Source organism: Xiphophorus hellerii, chromosome 10 (assembly GCF_003331165.1).
Source record: "Xiphophorus hellerii strain 12219 chromosome 10, Xiphophorus_hellerii-4.1, whole genome shotgun sequence".
NCBI classification, from domain to species: Eukaryota; Metazoa; Chordata; class Actinopteri; order Cyprinodontiformes; family Poeciliidae; genus Xiphophorus; species Xiphophorus hellerii.
In genome coordinates, this window is record NC_045681.1 from 6,458,409 (window position 1) to 6,478,941 (window position 20,533).

General features: G+C 35.7%; 1 protein-coding gene across 1 annotated transcript in view; it reads right to left on the reverse strand.

Annotated features, from left to right (window-relative positions):
- Positions 1 to 1,844: 1,844 nt before the first annotated feature.
- The window catches only part of LOC116726737 (rho-related GTP-binding protein RhoN), a 34,687-nt gene continuing 15,998 nt past the window's right edge, over positions 1,845 to 20,533 (reverse strand). Inside the window, exons 3-5 of the mRNA XM_032573591.1 lie at positions 11,809 to 11,918; positions 6,331 to 6,465; positions 1,845 to 2,786 (exon numbers count right to left, since the gene is read on the reverse strand). Coding sequence (XP_032429482.1) covers positions 2,532 to 2,786; positions 6,331 to 6,465; positions 11,809 to 11,918 — 500 coding nt within the window. The 3' untranslated portion in view covers positions 1,845 to 2,531. The remainder of the gene's footprint in view (positions 2,787 to 6,330; positions 6,466 to 11,808; positions 11,919 to 20,533) is intronic.

Here is a 20,533-nt window from a genome sequence, read left to right on the forward strand (position 1 = left end):
GTAAGGTTGCTGGTGGAAGAAGGATGACTGTTTGCAAAATATGCGACATCTTTTAGAATCGCCTGCGTTATCTTTGGCAACAACAAACAACAGGCTGAGTGGACTCGGTGCCTGAGGCTAGGTCATTTTTAGCATTCAAGTTTTTCCTCTAATGTAATTTGACTTTTCCCTGAAAGGGGCTGCAGCTGGTTTACTGTGTGTGGATGTTTTAAACTCGGATCTAATTATGTCCGTGCTAGGGACACAAGCTATCGACTAATGTTGATTTAACTAACGATTAATTAATAAGGGGCCAGATTTTCTTTAGAGTCAACCTCTTTCCGTAACATAAACGGCTACATTTTTCATAATATCCCGGATTTTAAGAAGTAAACTAAAATATTTTAACCATATCCGGAGTTGGTAGTATAAATGTGATGACTGAAAAGATCTTTTCGAGTGATTATATTGCAAAACAGAGCCGCTCGAGTTCATTATACATCCCACTCCAGAATCTGTTAGGACCGTCTCTCCGTTCTCTCCGCCATTTTTGTTACTGTAACAACGGAAGATGACGAGCAGCGCCCTCGTCATCCTCCCTAAGCGGACAAACTACAACACTAAAATAACATCTAAACAGACGTTAAGTAAATCTATTAATCGTATCCGCGCAGATAGCCAAAAAGTCCTAACATTTATGTTGTAAATAGCGTTACTGGGTAAGAATATATGCTAGTCACACACGCTCCTCCATGTTTGTGGACGTCTTTTCCCACCTAGAGCAGGTTTTGTCTCGGTTTTCCCTCCGGCGTGTGGCGTGACCTCACGCTCCCTGCATGGGAATATGGCAGCGATGCTGTGAAATGTCACTTTGCTGCTGCTCACAGAGGCAGCGTGTTGCTGTGGGGTCTCATCCATTGTGGTGGGAAACAAACTGGAACAAAAGTCACATTTAAAGGTCAGACCGCAAAGCTCATGAATACAGACCAGAGTGGCTGCATTCACTTAAAATATCAGAGCATTACATTTGGATTGCTGTATATATTGTAGATTGAAAGCGCTATATTTACTGCTTTATGGCATCTGAGAAAAAAACTTTTTGTGAAATTTGCTTTTAAAAATCCTGTTTCTCTTGACCACATTATTTTCACACAGCCATGTTACAGCAGGTTCATATAATTATAATTAAACCGCAAGTTATTATATATTTACCTATCATTTTGTTGCTTGTCAGTAAGGGTGGGAAATATAGTCTTAAAGGTTTGTTGCAATATTTTCTGATAATAAATGTGTTGATTAAAAACTTTTTATAACCTCTTGTTTACATACTTAATTATAATTATAGTTCCACAAACACAAATACTACTCCTGAAAAATACAATTTGTGTCACTAGATTGCACATAGTCGCTGCATTTAAAATGTTTTCAAATTTATTGATGCTCTCATTGAATAAACGGCGGAGAAAGTAGTAAAAATAACAACCCCAGTAATAGTTTTAGGGAGACAATAAATCAAAAATCATAGTGTTAAGAAATGTATCATGATAAATAAACAATACAATAAATGCCCATCACTACTTCCAAGATGTGGTAACACCCAATTGAGTCTAATAAACCCATTAAATACGCCACTAAGGTTCTCAATAAGCTGTATGTTAAAATGTGACGTTTTGTAGTTTTTGTATTTTTACATTGTAAGAATTAATTTAACTCTATTCCACCTTTTATTTTGCTTTAACTCGGGTGAAAATAACTGCAATAATTTTGATTGACGTAATATGTGGAAAGCATCTTCTGTAAATTTAATTAGGATAATTAATTACCTGAAATTCATCTGAACATGATTGAATAAATAAGAGAAAATATTTTCAAACACTAAGCAGATCCAGTTTTTTTTTTTTATTTCAAAGCTGCATGAACAACATAATATGCATCCTCATAAATCCTTTCTAGACTTCCCCACCCATAATTAGAACAAAAGTAAGTACACAACATCTCAGGTTACATAATGAGCTATTTTTTTCCGTATTAAAGCACTTGTGGTTTAAGAAAATTAGTGTTTTATTAGCCCATGAGGTTGTTTTTAAGGTTTGTTTTATTTCAGTTTAAAAGAAAACGTCATTCTTCAGTATTTACAGATTTCTCTGAGCTCTTTTGTGCTTCATTTCCTGGAACATGAAGGCAAAAACAGCATTTAAAATACGAAACTATTTATTCTTCAGTTCTTCCCCACTCACTTTGCTGCGATTTGTTTTTAAACCAAACAGTTCCTGTCCTTTTTTTATTATTATTTCTTGTAAAAGCTTTAAAAAAAAAAAGCTTCAGCCACATTACCGGCCTCCCCGGGATGATAGCACAGCCAAAAAGAGAAATAACAAGCAGAGCTTTGCAGAAAATTGACCACAAAAAAAAAAAAATCACTCAGAGCTCCATTCATTTTCTTTTTTGCCATATTGTTCTTGTTACAGTGCAAAAAATGTGACAGGAATTCACAAATAAATTATAAAAGTCTATGTGCAGTGACGCTCGTGTCCATCAGTCGACACGGATCGCTACATGAGCACGCAGCTTTTCGCCCGGTCCTTCCTGATGGCGGGCGGATGTTCGTGAATCTCAGTCCGAGGAGGCTGCTGCGAGATCCGCTTGTGGGTGCGACGCGTTGTCGCGCGTTTGACCTGCGGCCGATGAATGTTGAACACGGAGGCCAGCGTGGTGGCGTGGAAGACGTCGCGGACGCTGTTCTCAGAGAACTTCGAGGTGCACTCGGTGTAGGCCACAGCGCCGATCTGCCGCGCCAGATTGGTCCCCTAAAGACAGAACATGAGTCTGTTACAAAACGAGTAAATTATTACTTCATCTGCTAACAAAGACAGTGCTGGGAATTACATCGAACCCTCTCGTTAATTTTAAAGCTAAACTTTTCTAGACATGATTTTTCAGATTTCTCGGTCGTTTCTAAATATCTTCAAAATGTAAAATACCAAAGTTCACTAAAAACTTTGGCAGATGTTTCTAAAGTGGTGAAGCTTTAAATATGAAAATAGGAAAAACTGGGAGGAAGGAAGGATAGAAGGACACAAGAAAGATAGAAAGACAAGATTGGAAGGAAGGATGGAAAGAACCTAAAGAAGAATGGAAAGAAAATGCAAGGAAGGATGGAGGACATAAGAAGGATAGACAAGATTGGAAAGAAGGACAGAAAAGACACAAAGAAGGATGAAAAGAAAAACACAAGGAAGGATAGAATGAATTACAAAAGGTTGTAAAGACACAAGGAAGGATGGAAAGACAAGATTGGAAGGAAGAATAGAAAGGACACAAAGAAGGACAGAAAGAAAAATCCAAGGAAGGATGGAGGACATAAGAAGGATAGACAAGATTGGAAAGAAGGATGAAAAGAAAAACACAAGGAAGGATAGAATGAAGGAAGGACAGAAAGTTGGAAGGACATAAGGAGAGGAAGAAAGACAAGGTTGGAATGAAAGACAGAAAGAAGGACACAAGGGAGGATAGGACACAAGGAAGGATAGAAAGGACAATATTGAAAGGAATGATGGGACACAAGGAAAGCACAGGAGGTTGGAAGGTAGGACAGAAAGGCCACAAGTAATGGAGAAAGGGAGGAAACTACATAAAGAAAATAAAAGAAAAACTCAAAACTGGTAGAAAGGAGGATACAAGGAAGGAAAGGGAGACATGGAGGGACTAAAGTCTGGATATGATGGACAAAGAAAATATTCAACTAAGATAAAAATTAGGACAGGAAAACAGGAAGGAAGGAAACCAGACTCAAAATAGGAACAATAAGAAGAGAGGAAGAAGGAAGGACAGGATGGAGCAAAATATGGAAGAAATGTCAAGGAAGAAAAAAAAGAAAGGATAAAACAAAGTGAGGAGGAAACTAGAAACTACACAAATAAAGGCAAGAAGAAGAAAAGACAACGAAAGGAAGCAAGGAAGGATGAAAAAACATCCATATCTTTCTAACTTTTTCATAAAAGGAGGAACCCTGTAGCTCCCAAGGTGAACAAACGGGCCTAAGATGAGTTATTGTGTCGATTTATTTCACACCAGATCATCCATTCAGTGCTGTAGTGGATGTAAGACCGTTGTGTTTGGTCAGGGACAAAACCAAATCACAATTACGGTAATAAAACCCTGATAGCTTGTTGGGGCAAAGGGAAAAAACTCCCAACAGCAATAAAATATTTAAGGGCTGTCTTTACAGCCGTAAAACACAAACATAAAGGTTCTGTTTATTCCTGCTGATGTCCAACACCATCCTACAGTCAATTACAGGAGTTTTTATTATTAATAATACTTAAACTTTTTCATCATTTGTCCCGCTACACAAACTTCAATGTGTTTTATTGGGGTTTTACGTGGCAGGGCAAACCCAGAGCAAAGCATAATTATGAAGTGGAAGGAAAGTGATCCATGGTTTTCCAATGAGTTTAGAAGGGAGTTCGATTTTATTTAGGGGTGTATGAGGAAAGGGGTGCGGGGGGTGTATCTATATGCATGTCACGCATTTCAGATTAGTCCTTTTAGTTTTGCTTTGGTGTGTCTCTTAAAATCCCAATAAAACAAACTGAAGTTCCTCATGGTAATGTTAAAAAGTTAAATACTTTAGCAAAGTTGTGTAAATTTGGATAAAGTAAGACGATACGAAGTAAGCAACTACATATCTTTAAATTTCATAAACATTAATTCTTTGCTTTATTATCATGTTCACAAAAAATGTGCCTTTAGTTAGCATTTATTGTACTTTGATGCCTTAAAATCCCTTAAGTATAGTCACTAAATGGTTCATTGTGTTAAAACATTTTATTGTACTTTACAGCATCAGCTTCAAAGTATCAAAGTAAGAATTGGTTTAAATTTATTTTTCATAGTAGAGGATTAGGACCATTGACAAAAAAGAAAAAAAACCCTTAGAATTCAGATTTTTTTTCTCAGAATTTATTTTTCTTAGAATTCCGACTTAAATATCAAAATTCTTTTTTTCTCAGAATTCTGACAATTTTTCAGAATTCTTTTTTTCTCAGAATTCCGACTTAAATATCAGAATTCTGAGAAAAAACTTAGATTTGTTTATTTTAGTGTCTTTAATCTGTAATTTTTCTCACATTTCAGTCTCTATATGACGACTTCTTTTTTTTTTTTTTTTTTGCTGATTGGACAAATAAGTCGATTCTTTGTGGCTTAAAAACAGTTTAGCATGCTTTGATTCTGGTAATCAGTTCTGGATTTTTGTCTCATTTAATTGTACTCAAGTATGAGTAACTATTTCAACATATTTTTACTCAAGTTTAAGTAAAAAGTATCCATCCCAAAAATTGCTAAAGCGTAAAAATGCATTTAGTAAAAAGAACCGAGTAACCAATAATTTAATATTTAAAAATTACACCATAAAACAAACCAAAATATAAAGAGATTTTTGGTAATTTAAAGATCCAAATAGAAATAATTCATCTCAATAAAATGATTACAAAATAACAAAATCAGAAAAAGTATTTTCTTTCTAAATCAATTTCTTTCAATATAAATGCATGAAACTAAGAAGAAAAACCATCTGTGTCTGGTGAAATTTTGGTTAATACAAGCTTGTTATTTGTGCATTGAAGGTAGAGTAAGCAGAACTTTTACTTAACCAGGAGTAGTGATATTGCATAATAAAATTAATCAAGTAATAGTAATAAGTAGTGTCGTAAAAATACTCCTAAAAGTAAAGTTTTTAAGCTGTTCAAATAAATATACCTGAATAAATGTAAGTAGTTGCAACTCTGCATTTATCCAAAGCTCACTCTATCTTTGCATCAGCTGAATTCATGAATACTATGGATATTGATTTCTGCAAGCTCATCAATCCCACAGAGATTCGCCAAACTGACAGCCAACAAAGATCCTTTCTTTTTTGTTTAGCAAAAAATAATATTTATTTGTTGACAAAAGGTTGCCCAGAAGTGTGATTTCACATTTACATGGAAATAGGCAATTAAAATTCATGCATGCCGCTGCTCATTGCTCCGAGACACACAAACAAAACAATTGCTTTATCACACAACCGCTGTTTGTCTCCGTCTTTGTTCCGGTTCCAGCTCCTTTCTTACACTCGCCGTGTTTCCGTATTTGTAAAAGTTATGATGTGGAGCAAATATCATTCTCCAAATTCATTTTCAGAAGTTTTGTTTGCGTGCACAAGGGAGGAAAGTAATCACTCCTATTTGTGACTTTCCCACTGAGTTTGCAAGTAACATCAACAAAAGACTGTGGATTAAATATTGTGTGTCATCCAGAAAGCTAAGTAAGCTTTAGCTTCAAACAAACGAGTTAAGGTGTAGCTCTCACCTGTTCGTGGGTAACAGGAATCAGTCTGTGTTTGGAAAGCTCTCTCATGACGCTGACGTCCGTCCTCATGTCCAGCTTGCAGCCGACCAGGACCACTTTGGCATTCGGGCAGAACTCCTGCTTCTCGCCTTGCCACTGTGTGTCAGATAGATTAACATTAATCACTGCACTCATCTCTCAAAGTTCATTCTTCTTCCACTTTGTTTGGTTGAGTCCCTAAAAAAGATGCATTTCTAATTTGCTTCGCCTCTTTTTAAAGAAACCACCCACAGGTGTATGACGTTTCAACAGCAAATGGTACCATACTAACAAAAGACAATTGGGTAATACATTCTGGATTTCCGCCACAAGATTTCACAAACATAAGACAAAAAAAACATTCAACTTCTATTTGGAGAATATCTGTTAATGATGACATCACAAGAGGTAGCCGGACAGCTAACTTCCGGATGATCAGCTGCTTTTAGTAAACTTGTTGCAGAGCAGGTGAGCTTGACTTTTGTGAAACAGATGCATCAACAACTTGCTTTGAAATGACTTCTGCAGATAAGAGATTACAATATAAGGTTGTTATAGAAAATATGTGAGATTTTTTTCATGTCTTGTAGCTTTATCCAAGGACATCCTGCTCAATGTGTGGTGGCAAAATACATGTAAGTTTTGATGCAGGTTTTATTTATTAAAAAAAAGGCAAGTTTGCAGTAGTTATTTACATGTAGCTATTTCCTTACATATCTTTCCTATTTTGAAGAGCAGCTTAGAGACAAATGGGCATCTGTGTGGCATCATATTTATATCTCGATAAAAAAATTAAATCACATTGATCAACTTAACTTAAAAAAACGTTTCAGTTGTATTTATGATAAGAAATGACACAAAAAAAATCCCATTTTGTTCTATTTGGGTTTCGGCTGCTTCTAAACGCAGGCAGATTTTTGGTGTCTGGAAAATGAGCCGTTTCAAAAACCTTTGGAACGTAACAAATCCAAAGGTGTAACAACTATCAACCCCAGCAAAACCCAGCCCATTGCCTAGCAACCGAAATGGAACTCCAGAACATTTGTCAGTTGGTTTTACCGCTGTATGCGCCGTACAATGGCTGATGGAAAGGACAAGTGTTTTGTTGTTAACATACTATTCAGAAACCACTTGCTGCATTCTTGTTGGTTCTAGAAGGCTCTAGTTGCATTTTTCCAATTTTTTTCAGTGAGAGATTATACTGATGTAATAAAAGGCACAATTTTAAGGCCTTTTAAGCACCTTTATTAGGGCAATGATTGCTGGATGATATGGCTGAAAAACGTATCACCATACAAGCGTTTTATATCAGTTTATATCAATAATTGTTAATTAGTTTTTTTGGTTTCAGAAATAGTATCTCAAACACTGCCCAACTGAGTTTATTTCTAAGCAGTCATGAGGTGTAGTGGTGAAACCTGAAACTTCTGCTATGCAAGTTACTCCACAGGTCGTTGCTAGGTAACCAAAGAATGAGCGAGTTGCTAGGTAACCAAAGAGTGAGCAAGTTAGTTGATTCCACCAACCTTCCATAGCTGGAGAGGTTGAGTGGCTAAAGTCTTTCCTCTGCCTACATCCCCCAGAATGCTGTGTGGTTCAGTGAATATTCTATCGATCTTATCTATTGATATTGATCACGTGTCAATTTAGATATATATTGTTATTGCTTCGTTGTCCAGCCCTAATGGACGGAAACTGTTTTGCTTCAAAATGCTGCTCTTCGTCACCAGATTTGAAGGCAAAGATGGACAACGCTCATTACAGACCACAGACATGACTCACGCCACTAAATGCTTTTCCTCCATCTTTTTCCCTGAGACTCCTTTCAGTATCTTCCCACAACGAAACAGAGGCTGATCACTGTTGCTCCATTTGTTCTGCCTCACAAAGACATCTTGTGTTTCTCCAGTTTGCCTGGCCGCTGATCCTGGTATGTTCTCCAGCGTCGCTGCTGTTGCCTTTTCAACAGCCTTTCTCGCCGTGACTGTGTGCGCAACTGGTGAAACGCAGTCGTTCACATGAGTCACAAAGGGCCCATGGGAAGAGCAGCTTATTGTCTGCGTTACTGTTAAGAACTGGTGCATAAAAGAGCATCAGAATGAGAACTGCTGGAGCAGAGTCTGGTTCATGAAAGGGACAAAATGAAGCTTTGTTTTGCTTTTCGCTTTTTCCTCTACTGGCAGTTCTGTCTAAAAATACAAGCGTGACCCAGGATGGTGCAAAATAAACATGCAAAAACCAGTTATGCAAAGGTGGAGCTAAAAGGAAGATACAGAAGATTGAATTTCATGGGTTCAGTCGGCTGCAGTCACCATTAGTAGTTGTAGGGATTAGGAAGAAGATTGTGCCACCGGAAACGTAAAAAAACTCATTTTCAAACATTTTAATCGTATAAGTTTAGTTTTATCTTTGTTCTAAAACCACAAATGTAAGTAAAACTATTGTAGTTCTTTATTTTAAAAATATAAAATTTGAAATGCCAACTTTTTTGCAAGTAAATTGTGCAACTCTAAGCACATTTTATTGAGTAGAAGAGAAGACAAAATGTAAAAGTTAGAGACCTAAACAATTAGAATATTTTTTAGTCTAACCTTTATTTTACCAGGTAAATTGGTTGAGAGCAAATTCTCATTTTTAACAACAACCTGGCCTGGAAATGCCATATAGCAGAACACAATACAGCACAAACAGCAAACAGTACAGCAATGCTCATACTAGAAAAAAATCATAAAGAATTTGTAAATCATAAAGTTTATAAAAAAAAGTGGCTGCCTTTCATAATTCTGTCATTTCTTTATAAAATTCATTTTCAGACCATTAAGAACATAATATAAATGCCTACAGATTTTACTAAAATTGAACGCAAATTTACTTTTTTATTTCTAGCAGGAATAATTTAAAATTGAACTACATCTGTCATTTTTTGTTTCTTTTCAAACAGATTAGATAAGATTAGATAAATTTTATTGTCCCCAAAGGGCAATTTGCTTTGCAGACAGCAGATAAATAAATGTTTTAAAAAATACAGAAATTACAGTATTTTTGTAATACTGGTAACAAATTTTTTATTATTGATCATTTAGTTATTTATAAACAATAAAGCATAACAATTAAATCTTGGAGCAGAAGGTTAAAAACAAAGCAGTGAAAAACAAAAGTTGGTTGAAGAGTCAAAAAGGTTTTAGGTTGGCGGAGATATTTACGGACATGAGAGATGGAGACTGATGAATAGACTGAGAATGGAGGAAAACAAGGACAACAAAAGGAAGTGATAAGCAGTCAAAGGGTATTTTTGTAGCTGAGCAATGCAGAAAGAAAGAATGCGAGGCCTAAAAGGAAAATTGGAGAGTGCAAACATTGATTATTGGAAAGGCTGTCAGAGATGGTTGGACACAAAGATATTTGAGGATGAAAGCTTTCACATGGAAAGCAAGACCAAAGCGACAGAAAAAAAAACACGAGATGTCACAGCACACCTAAAATTACAAACTTAGGAGGTCACAAAAGGATAAATTACTTCTAAATAAAAGTGACCACTCAACATGCCACTTTGGCATTCTGTGCATGCATTTCAAATACGTTTATTCACCACCATTTACTGAGGTCATTTAGAAAGGTCACGGAAAGCGCTAAAGTGGACCCCTGCAGATGTGGGAATGTGCCTACCATGAAAAATAACTGTTTTGTTTTGCTTTGGCAGTTTCACTGATGAATGATGGCAGGAATGTCTCTGAACCGAAAACACGTCAATCACCGCATGCTAACTCGTTCAATCGTCAACTTCTAAAAACAGTCGGCGGTGAGAAAACACCAACGTTTTGAATTTACCATCAGTACATCTGAATCATTTTTGTCTTTAATTTTTATCTAAACAGCCATAAAAATGCACATATTTGTGTAAAACTGTACAAACATATTATTTTATATTACAATTATTTAAAATATTGAATATGACTTGACATTTTAATAGAGAGTAGTGTGTAAAAGCATGAATTACCACTTTTTTGTATCAGTTGGTCACAAGGCAAGGCATTTATTAACATTTGTTTGACAGGAGTGTTTGGTTTGGAAATTTGTTGACAGTCCCTAAGTGAACCTCCGAGCAGGAAGGAGCTTGAGAAAGCTAGGCCGAAATTAGCGTTCATAAATCGAATCAACCTTGAGCTAAACGCCGCTTGCTCGGCAGATATTGGAATATCTAACTCGAAACTAACTTCACTGCGGTAACACAATAAAAACTCCGGGATAAAGTTTGTTTTGGTCTGTGGCACCGAGCAACTGCATGAGACGTAAACGCCCCACAACGTCTTACGCAGTGGCGTTGGTTCCAAAGCTCTATTGGCCAATAGTAGGAGCTGGACATAGAAGGCAGCTCTCCTCATTAACATAAAGATGCACACGGAGAAGCAGACAAAGGACAAGCAGAAAAAGGAGAGGAGGCAATGACAAAAGAAGGAGGGCTTGTGTAAGGAAAAGACAAAACAAAATATCTACTTTTCTTGACAAAAATGCATGTTTGGGGGAAATGAAAAAGAAAATATATACATTTCTCAACGGAAACTTATGTGTAAGGACAAGGAAAAACTAAATATATATTGATGCTTTTATTTCTTATTATGTCAGTTTTGGTCCTCCATAAAACAGAACCTCCAAAGATCTTAAAATTACTGAATTGGAGCAAATCAGATGTGCAAACTTGCTTTGCTTTGAGAACAGAAAGCACAATAAAGTACATTATGAGTACGTGTTTTATCTAGTGTCGGCTACAGCACTGTTTGGGCTCTTAAGTATCAATCACTCATGTTTTTTTATTTTTCCATAGAGCATATAGGCTATAAGAGAAAGAAAAAGCATCTTCGGCAGATGGAATACCTTGGCACAAGGCAAGGCTTTTCCAAATAGCCGAAAGGAGATGAGGAAGATTTTGCAGGTTAGCTTCTGCTATAATGCCAGCTCAATCTCCACTGTGCGTATTAACGCATATTAAGATATATTCTGTGTTAGAAATAATCAATTTGTAGTTATTTAAAAGCGTTTTTAGACGGAGTCTCAAATATTCAAGGATTTCAGCTATTGGTGGGCGGTTGTGGTTCCTCATCCCTGGAAAACTGTGTAATTATTTCTGTAAAAACTGACCATGATAAGGTTTTGTTTGAGCCTTTGGTGAACAGAATAAAATCTTAATGGATTATTTGCAATTATTTTTCGTAAATTGAAAATCAGACGACATGAGGTCCGTTTACTTTCATGGTCGTTTATCTCATTAAAATTATTTTTGTCCGTTTGAGTCGAGCAGAAAGGATTTCAGACGCAGTCAGCTCCTCAAACTGTATACAGATTGTGGCCCTCGCACTAAGAAAAACTTTAAATTCTCCTCAATTTTTTATTTTCCTAATAAGTTTTAGCGTTAGTAGGGTAAAAGATGACTCATTTACGCTTCTGTGAATGTGATGCACTGACCTTTTTCACCACGCTGTCCAGGGTTTCCGGACGGCTGATGTCAAAGCAGATGAGCACAGCGTCCGAGTCGGGATACGCCAACGGCCGAACGTTGTCATAGTAGGCCGAACCTACGGGTCCAAAAACACACAGATATTTCCTCACATGAGTTTTGGTTTGATTTGTTACTCCGGCAAAGACTCTAACAGAGGAACACATTCAGAAGTAACAGATACGATCAGTTGAACTCGGTCCCTTGTTTACATCCGGAAATTTCGCGCATGCGCACAACACCGGAGGGCTGCTACCACGCTCTCATTGTCGCGGTAGAAGAATCCCGTTATCCCGTTAGGCACTAAATGAGGTATTATTAATTTAGTGCCATGCTCCTCAGCAAAGGGAAAAATAACGCGGGAAAACTGTTGAAAAATAACTCAAACCCATTTTCCCCCTCGCTCTCCGTGTCCGCTACGCTACAAACACACCCGTTGTCATAGCAACTGGCAACAACGCCACTACATGCATCAGGATTTAACGCCAAAAGAAACTACTCAAACTTTTCTCTCACAAAGAACAGAACATTCAGTCTTTTACAGTATTATGTTTTTAGGCATGATGTTACTTTTGTGATTAATAATAAGTGATCGCTGTGGTAGATTAGCTAGCCGCTGCTATTAGCTAATCTAGCACAGCTGTGGTTGATTAGCTAGCTGCTGCTATTAGCTAATCTAGCACAGCTGTGGTTGATTAGCTGATGTAAACACCTGCTCCACTGATGATCCGAGTTGGTGCTTTTTAACTGAACACCATATTCCGCATCATCTCTACATGTTACGGTTGTCAAGGTGAAGCCATAACATGTAGATGTGATGCTATTTTTATCTTTATTAAAACTTTTTTCTGACCTTGTTATCTTGCAGTGTTGACTATTAGTATCAAAGCATACGTCCCCTTTTCCTTTGTATATCAGGTTTATATTTAAGATTTAGCAAGTTATATTGATAAGGTAACAGCTAAAACCAACGGTAGTCATCGTCATCCATCAGCTTTTTGCCCAACATCAGGGAAATGGGGGCGGGATCCTGTGATGGGACTATAAGTGGATGTGATTTGTTGCTTTTGAAGCAGACATGTGACAGGGACATAATGAGCAGCTTGAACAATGTGTCACCTGGTATTTCAGAGTGGCACTTTTTTTTGGCGCTGGCCCAAACTGAATTGGGTATTGTGACCAGGGCAGGGGACACATTCCGATCCGGAGACAACAACGTTCCCTTTGCATTTTTCCCCAATTGTCCGCACTAAGTGCCTTTGTTACCAAACACAGAGCTTTATAAAGTTAACAAAAACCTGTTCAGCAGTATATTCCATTGGAACCCAACTGGAAAAAAAAACTCCTACACAAAAATGTGAGTTTCAATGTTCTCTTAAAGCGACAGATTGATTTATGGTAACAGACATTTCAATATTTGGGTTTGGTTTCATATGTTGACCAATAAACTAATTGGTGCAAGTTATACATTTGTGCTTCTGGACTTTTCTACAAGGGGGTAATTTGGGAAAAGAAGGAAAAAGTTACTTTCAGAAACTTTAATTTTATTATTATTCAGTTGTTTGTGACTAAATTAGACATTTGCTCTACATTTAAATCTTGTTTTTGAAACGACTCATTTCCCAGACACCAATAAACATTAATTTATTGCCACAAAAAAAAACCCGTCTGGGTGTTTTTGTGTTTTTTTGTTACACAATTGAGACACAAATGAAAGAAAAAAAACATGCAAATTATGAATTTTGTATAATTGATCCCCTATAAACTGAAGGATATAGTGTTATTATATTCTTTCTTGTCTCTGACTAAGCAAACAGCCATTTTTCAGCCATGTTTTAGTGTCTGATAGATGCAGGAAGTGGAAGTGTTTGTGACAGTGTCATAAAATGCAAAGGTCTCCTCAGAGTCCCTTAAACACACACACACACCCCCCACACACACACACACACACTCCGACAGCTGTAGCTCAGCATCAACTTTAATCAGAGGCATATAAAGTTTCACTCCTCGTCCTTTGAGCTTTTAAACTTTCTCTCTAAATATTCCTGAGTGTTTTCTAGGCCTTTTTCATCTGCAGCAATTTGCCAGTGCCACACTTGTGGGTCAAACAGAAAATAAAAATAGTCTGCAATAAAACAAGAGATCCAACCGGTGCAATCTTCAATTTATTATGGGATACACTCATCTGGGCAGAAGCCTTGGACACAGTAAAAGAAGTCATCTGCAGAGCTGCTGAGTTAGTACTTTTCCAAGAAGTCCACATCTATGTAGGCTACGGCTGAGAAGAGTAATGTTTTCTATTCTCACCTTAACGGCTTGAGCAGAATATAGCAACACATGATCGGCCCGCTTTAGTCCTCACAGGTAGATTATGACACAGACAGAGATCTAACTTACATCTGATTCATCACAGGAGAGTCAGTTCAACGGTTCAGGGTGGATATTTTATAATGTGTGAGTTTACAGTCCTTACATGAAGAAGAGAATAAATAAAATAAGAATTATGTCAAATGAATGAGCTGCAGCATGCGTTACCTTATTTCAGAGGATTTAATGTCACTCGAGGTTGATTAACCAGAAATGTTCAGAACCACAGCTCTGGAAAAAAATTAAGAGACCACTTAAAATGATCAGTATCTCTGATTGTACTCTTTATAGCTTTATGTTATGTCTTTTATTCTATAACTAAAATCCCAAGCAAAAATTTAGTATTGAGAAATGGTCAAAAGATCAAAAAATATTCTGTGCTTTCAGAACTCAAATAAAGTTCTTATTTATGTATGAATATGAACTAATAATGTTAGTTCACATAATGATTTAACTCAGGAAGAGTTCAGAAATTAATATTTGGTGGAATAACCAGGAGGTTTTCAATGGGGGTTCAGTGCAGTGGGCTCTTAATTTTTTCTAAAGCTGCATAATTTCCGCCTCTGAGGCGCAGCTCCTCCTCTGAGCTGCAGTTTCCCACTCAGTTCCTTCAAACTAGCCAGCAGCAATTAGCAAACACCTGGTGGAGCTGTGCATCAGCCAAGCTCATTACAGGACCTACTTCTCAGTGAAATGCCGGTAAAAACGTTGCAGAGTGAGTTTCGGAAAGAGTAGGAATTTTTTAAAGAGACAGACGGACAATTTCAAGACGCTAAATATTGAAGTCACATTTCTTTTTAGTCATATTCATTATATATCACATTTTTATACCAAGTGAATGTAACATTATTGTGCTATAAAATGGCACTTTGTGCCTTGGAAACACATAATACAACTCCTTTAAACAAGGTAGAGCAAATCACATGTGCAAACTTGCTTTCCTTTGAGGACAGATCCTGAAAGCACAACAGTAAGGCGAAGTGTTTTGTCTCGCCTGTCAGCTGCAGGATTGTCTGGCCTCTCCAGTATCAATCGCTGACAGGAATATTCCAGCTGGTTCACACGCCACACCTCGTCGCTTTTTCACCAGAAATGTAAAAAGTTGTAAACAGGGATAGGTTTAGAAATATTCCACAAGGTGCAGAAAGTTTAAGGATTGTCTGAAAAACGTAAGTTTTTCCAGAATTACCAGCGAGCGGGGGCGGAAAGAAACGACTTACATTTACTCTCATTGCTGTAATTAGGTAGGATTTTTGTAAAGCCTCGACATTTACTTTATTGTGTACATATAATACCTCACGAATATCCACAATGTCATGTGTTGCATTTTATCTAAAATTAGAAACAATTTGAGACCAATATTTCCTCTTTCACTATGTAAAATCCACGAGTGAAACTTTTTTCTGCTCACAAAAAGAAACTTTCTTAAAGTAAGATTTTAATGAGGACAGAGAGAATAGTTTTTAGAGTAACTAATTTACCAAAGAGGCGTATATTTGGACTGCAACATGAAAAAAGCCAAGCTGCGAATCAAAAATGCTTTTTCAATTCTGTAAAACTAATGGAATAATAAAAACAGAATTGAGAAATACTTTTGTTAACTGAAATATATGAAAACGGTAATTAAATGGGGGAAATTCTTAGAAACACATTATCTGTTTCTAAAGTTAACTAAAACATACTGAAATTATAGGTATAATATAATTTGTTTTTGTATTTCTGAATTTATTTATCCACCTTCTGAGCTAATGTCAAAGATTTTTTTTTTGTTCACACTGTCAGTAAATTACGTCACTTCTTTGGTTGTTCAAAAACATTTGAGTATATTTTTTATTCATAATCACAATATCATACTTTGACCTTTGTGAATTCTGCACCTAAAAATAAACCAAAGGATGGAAAATCTAAAACTCAAAACAATATTGAACTAATAAAATTTAGAAAATACACTCTAAAAATTAACTGAATTACTTAAAAGTCACAATGAAAGAGAAACTATTATAACCCTGCAAAGCACAGCCAATTAGGAAAGTGAATTTAATTTTCTTGACATTAAATCTGGGGAAAAAAATGTCATATTAATGTATGAATATATTTTAATAAATAGTCCTATCCCACAAATTAGTTGCAGGAGACAAAGTAAATAATGACATTGTAAGAGTTTATAACTGATTGAATATAAGCTCTGATGATGAATGAATGAATTCATGCCGACACACAAACGGAGCCGGACTGAGTGCCTCGCGGTTCCATGATGTCTGCTAATCCTCGTCATCGTTAATGTGTATCGATCGGGAATCCTTTCTGAAATCCTGCAGCCTCTCCAGGGACGATTCCTGCTGCTGCAGCAGGACCGGCCCATCTGTCTGCGTCCAAAACGCTCTGATCCGATTCATAAAAACACCCGAGAGCTGGGGGCCGGGTTTGTCTCAGGGGTCAAAATGTGTCGATAAACGAGCATCTACTTGTGTTTCCTGAAGTCACAAATTGGTTTGTAAATCAGAGAAATACAAGTGGAGAACATAAAAATGTCTGATTCCTTTACAATACGTGTAAAGTTTGGTCTTCTGATCCACAAACACGTCAGACTGAAGTATTCATAGGTCAGGAAAATACTTGGATGTTTTTCCTGTTAAACAACAAATTAGCTTTTCTATTGTAATTTGAATTATTTGCATCAATTATTTTCTGTGTTTGGATCAAAAACACATTGGAACATTGGAAAATGTTTCATTTTTTCTTGAAAAACGCTTTCTGTTTTAAACTAAATTTAAAAAATAGTTTTTTTTTTAAATAGGTAACTCTGCTTTTGAGTAAAAGTTGCTTAAAAACCAATACTTTAAGTATTTTACGTTTATATAAAACTACATTTTGTCTGTAAAAATTTTGCTCAAAAGAATTAAAGGGTCAGTTTGTATCAGCTGCCTGTGCTGAAAAGTTAGATTTTGTGATTTTGCAGTGATACCAATTACATTTTTGTCTGGTTTCTAGTGCAAATATCTTAGTACATTTGAAATAAAACAAAACTTATGTACAAGTAACTTTTAAGCAAGATATAGGAGCTTATTTTAAGTCAATAATTCCTTGTTATTTATTTTTTTAAACTACTACTTCCACTTATAACACGGGAAAATGTCTTGTGGACAAATCTGACACTGAAACTTGTACTTTTTTAAAATAAATATTCAGAAATAATTGACTTTATAAAAGCTACTATATCTTGCTGAACAGTTACTTATAAGTTAGTTTTGCCTTATTTCAAGAGAACAAAGATATTTGCACAAAAAAGTGGACAAAACACTTGGTAAGGTGTTTTTTATTAGATCCTTGTAGAGGGTGAAATAATTTTTGAGTTTAGTCTCATATTTCATGCTGGTGAAACCAGATTCATTTGTGCAGAAGCTGCAGGTTTTTGCGAGTGCTTAAAAGTAAGAGACAACAAAAAACGGCGGATTTCCTGATCCAGGAAGAAGATGAGTGGATGAAACTACCACTTATCATATCATCTCATATAATTAACTCTGAAGAGCTAAAAGCAACAGGGGTTTATTCTGCTTTTTCTGAATGCAAATAGCTGGGAGTAAAAACCGAGAGCGAGTTCTGTAAGGAAAATTGTTTAAAAGCTTGAAGTGTTAGGGATATTAGTGGATAAAATGAGAGCCACGACAGAAATCTGAGAACAAGAATGCTTTTTGTGAAAAAGCCTCAGCAACTGAGCCATGAGCAAAATGACAGTCAGCTGGAAAAAAAACCAGCTTGATGAATGTTTGTTTGTTTCTTCCTTTTTGGAGGAAGCAGGAAACAAATTAAAGGTTCTGATGGGGAAGTTTGAGGACAGTTTGCTGCTTTTAGACCGATCTGTAAGAGATACAGAAAGACTTTACGTCTTTTCCAGGAGGGTCGTATTTCCCTCTGTACGCTTTGCTTTAGAGAGAAATAAAACATTATTATTTCACAAAACTGCTCCTTTACTAGAGGAATCCTTCACGTAATCCTGGTTTTATATTCAAGTCACATTTTGTACAGACTTTTACATAACTTCTCACAGTTACACTATTAGCAAAATATATATTTATTTTTTTAAATAAGAGACTGGTTTTATAGCAGCTTTAATATGTAAAAAAAATTAATTGAATCAAAAATTGTAAAACAGCTTGATTTAATTTGTATTAGCAACTTTTTTTTAATGTTGTGAGACCATTTTTTATAGCAGCTTTAATACGGCAAGCATTTTTTTTTAAATTTAATTAATCAAAAATAGTAAAACACTGATTTATTTTTTATTAGCAATTTTTTTTGTAACTTATGTGAATTTTGTTTTTTCATAAAATGTAATCTAAACACAAGGATCGATAATCTAAGAGTGATTGTACAGAATAGATTTACTAAAGTAATTTATAAAAATACATAAATTACATAATTAAATTGTTGCCATATAATAAACATATTTTTAGGTAATTTTTTAAAATTTACAGATAGAATATAATTTAACTAAAAGTTAGATTTAAGGGGGAATCTGAATAAATACCGTTTTTTTTTTCTCTGTGCTACTTTTGTTTTTCAAAACAAATTCTAAATCTGAAAGTTTATTCTTCTTTTTGAGAAGATTTTTAGATTTTCAAGTGAGAAATAGTTAAATGATGCTCTCGTAACTTTTAAGTTTAAAACATATCAGTACAGTGCCCTCAACAATTATTACCAAAACTGGTAAAAGATCCATAAAAGCCTTAAAATTAGCCATAAAATCCAGTTTAACTTCCCAGTTCCTCTGAATGTTAAAAACTAAAATGTTCTGTAAATAATCTTCTGATGATCAGTTCAGCTCAGTACCGGTTATTTTGCTAAAAATCAATCCAATTCAAATGATTTTCTTCAGTTCTTTAATTTTTCTTGCTATTGTGAAAGAAAAAACTATTAATTTGTGTTGAATTATTTCTTACCAAAGGATCCAGACACTCCCTGCTGAAGCATCTGGATGTCTTTCCTCATGAAACAAAGTTTCGCTCAGTAAAACTGTCATAACAACAAAACAAATTCTTTCTTTCTGTCTCATGTCCCGTCAACGACCTCAGATGACATCATCATCTGGATTATCTCAAAGTGGGCGGGGCCAGAGAGTCATTTAACAGGAATCACAAGCTCTTGAACCAAGACGGCCATGACAGCTGAGCTTCCAGGTAAAAACAGCCGTCGTGGGAACTGTAGGATTAACGCCGTCGAGAGAGAATTACAGGTAGAGGCAGAAAATATTTGCCTCCACCCAACGATTAGCTTAAAAATGATCCAGAACAAACCTTAAGCTTTTAATCCTTGTAGTCATAACAGGATCAACATAGTTTTGCTGTAAGATCATTTGGATATTCTAAACTCGATTAGCAGCACAATTAGAAACTTGTACAATAAATCCGTTTTAACAGTGTAAACTAGTTTAGATCAGTTTTTAGAGCCATTTAATTAAAATTTATTTAACTTGAGTAACTAATTATTAATAATTTAGCTAATTAATATGCAACTTATCACTTACCCCACTGAAAATGAGGGTTTTTTTTGGTGAAATAGACAATAGTAGCTGTTTGTAATAAAACCCAGCTCCAATCTGCATGGGTTGCTAGGTGACAGACAGAATTCCACGGGAGTTGCTAGGTAACGGGCTGGGATTTGCTGGGGTTGCTAGGTGAGGGGCAGTGCCTCCTGATTTGTAACGTTATTTTCCAAAGGTTTTTGAAACGAGTCATTTTCCAGACACCAAAAAACGTTAACTTATTGCCAATAAGTGGTCGGCTGTTTTTTAAAATTTTTTAATTCTTGTTTTGTTTTTAGAATTAGAGACCCAAATGGAAATACAAAAACATGAAAAACTTAAATTTTGTGTAATAGATCACTTTAAATATTAGTCTTATTTTTTATTGTTTTGAGCCGTTCTTGTGTAACAATTTTCCCAATAAACCTAATTTGCTGTGTGGATTGAATGATTTTTACGCATGACTTTAGCAAAACAAGAATTTAGATTTTATTTCCTATAATAAATGGCAAGAGTTTCCAAGGGAAGTGAGTGTTTGGACCTCTGTGATTTTGTTACAGTCCAGTAAATCCTAAAATCACCAGTACATTTTTCTTTTATAAATTAATAAATAAAATAAAAATGGGCTGAAAAGACCCACAGTTAAAAACAACTTAAGTAATTTCAGATTTATTATGGGAAATATGCAGGTCTGAAATTGAAAGAGTCATTTAAGAAAAGAATGAGATCACAAAGTGAAATCTTCAACCCGACTAATATCAGATTTTTTTTTCATTTTGCTACAAACCATCTGGATTTGGCAGAAA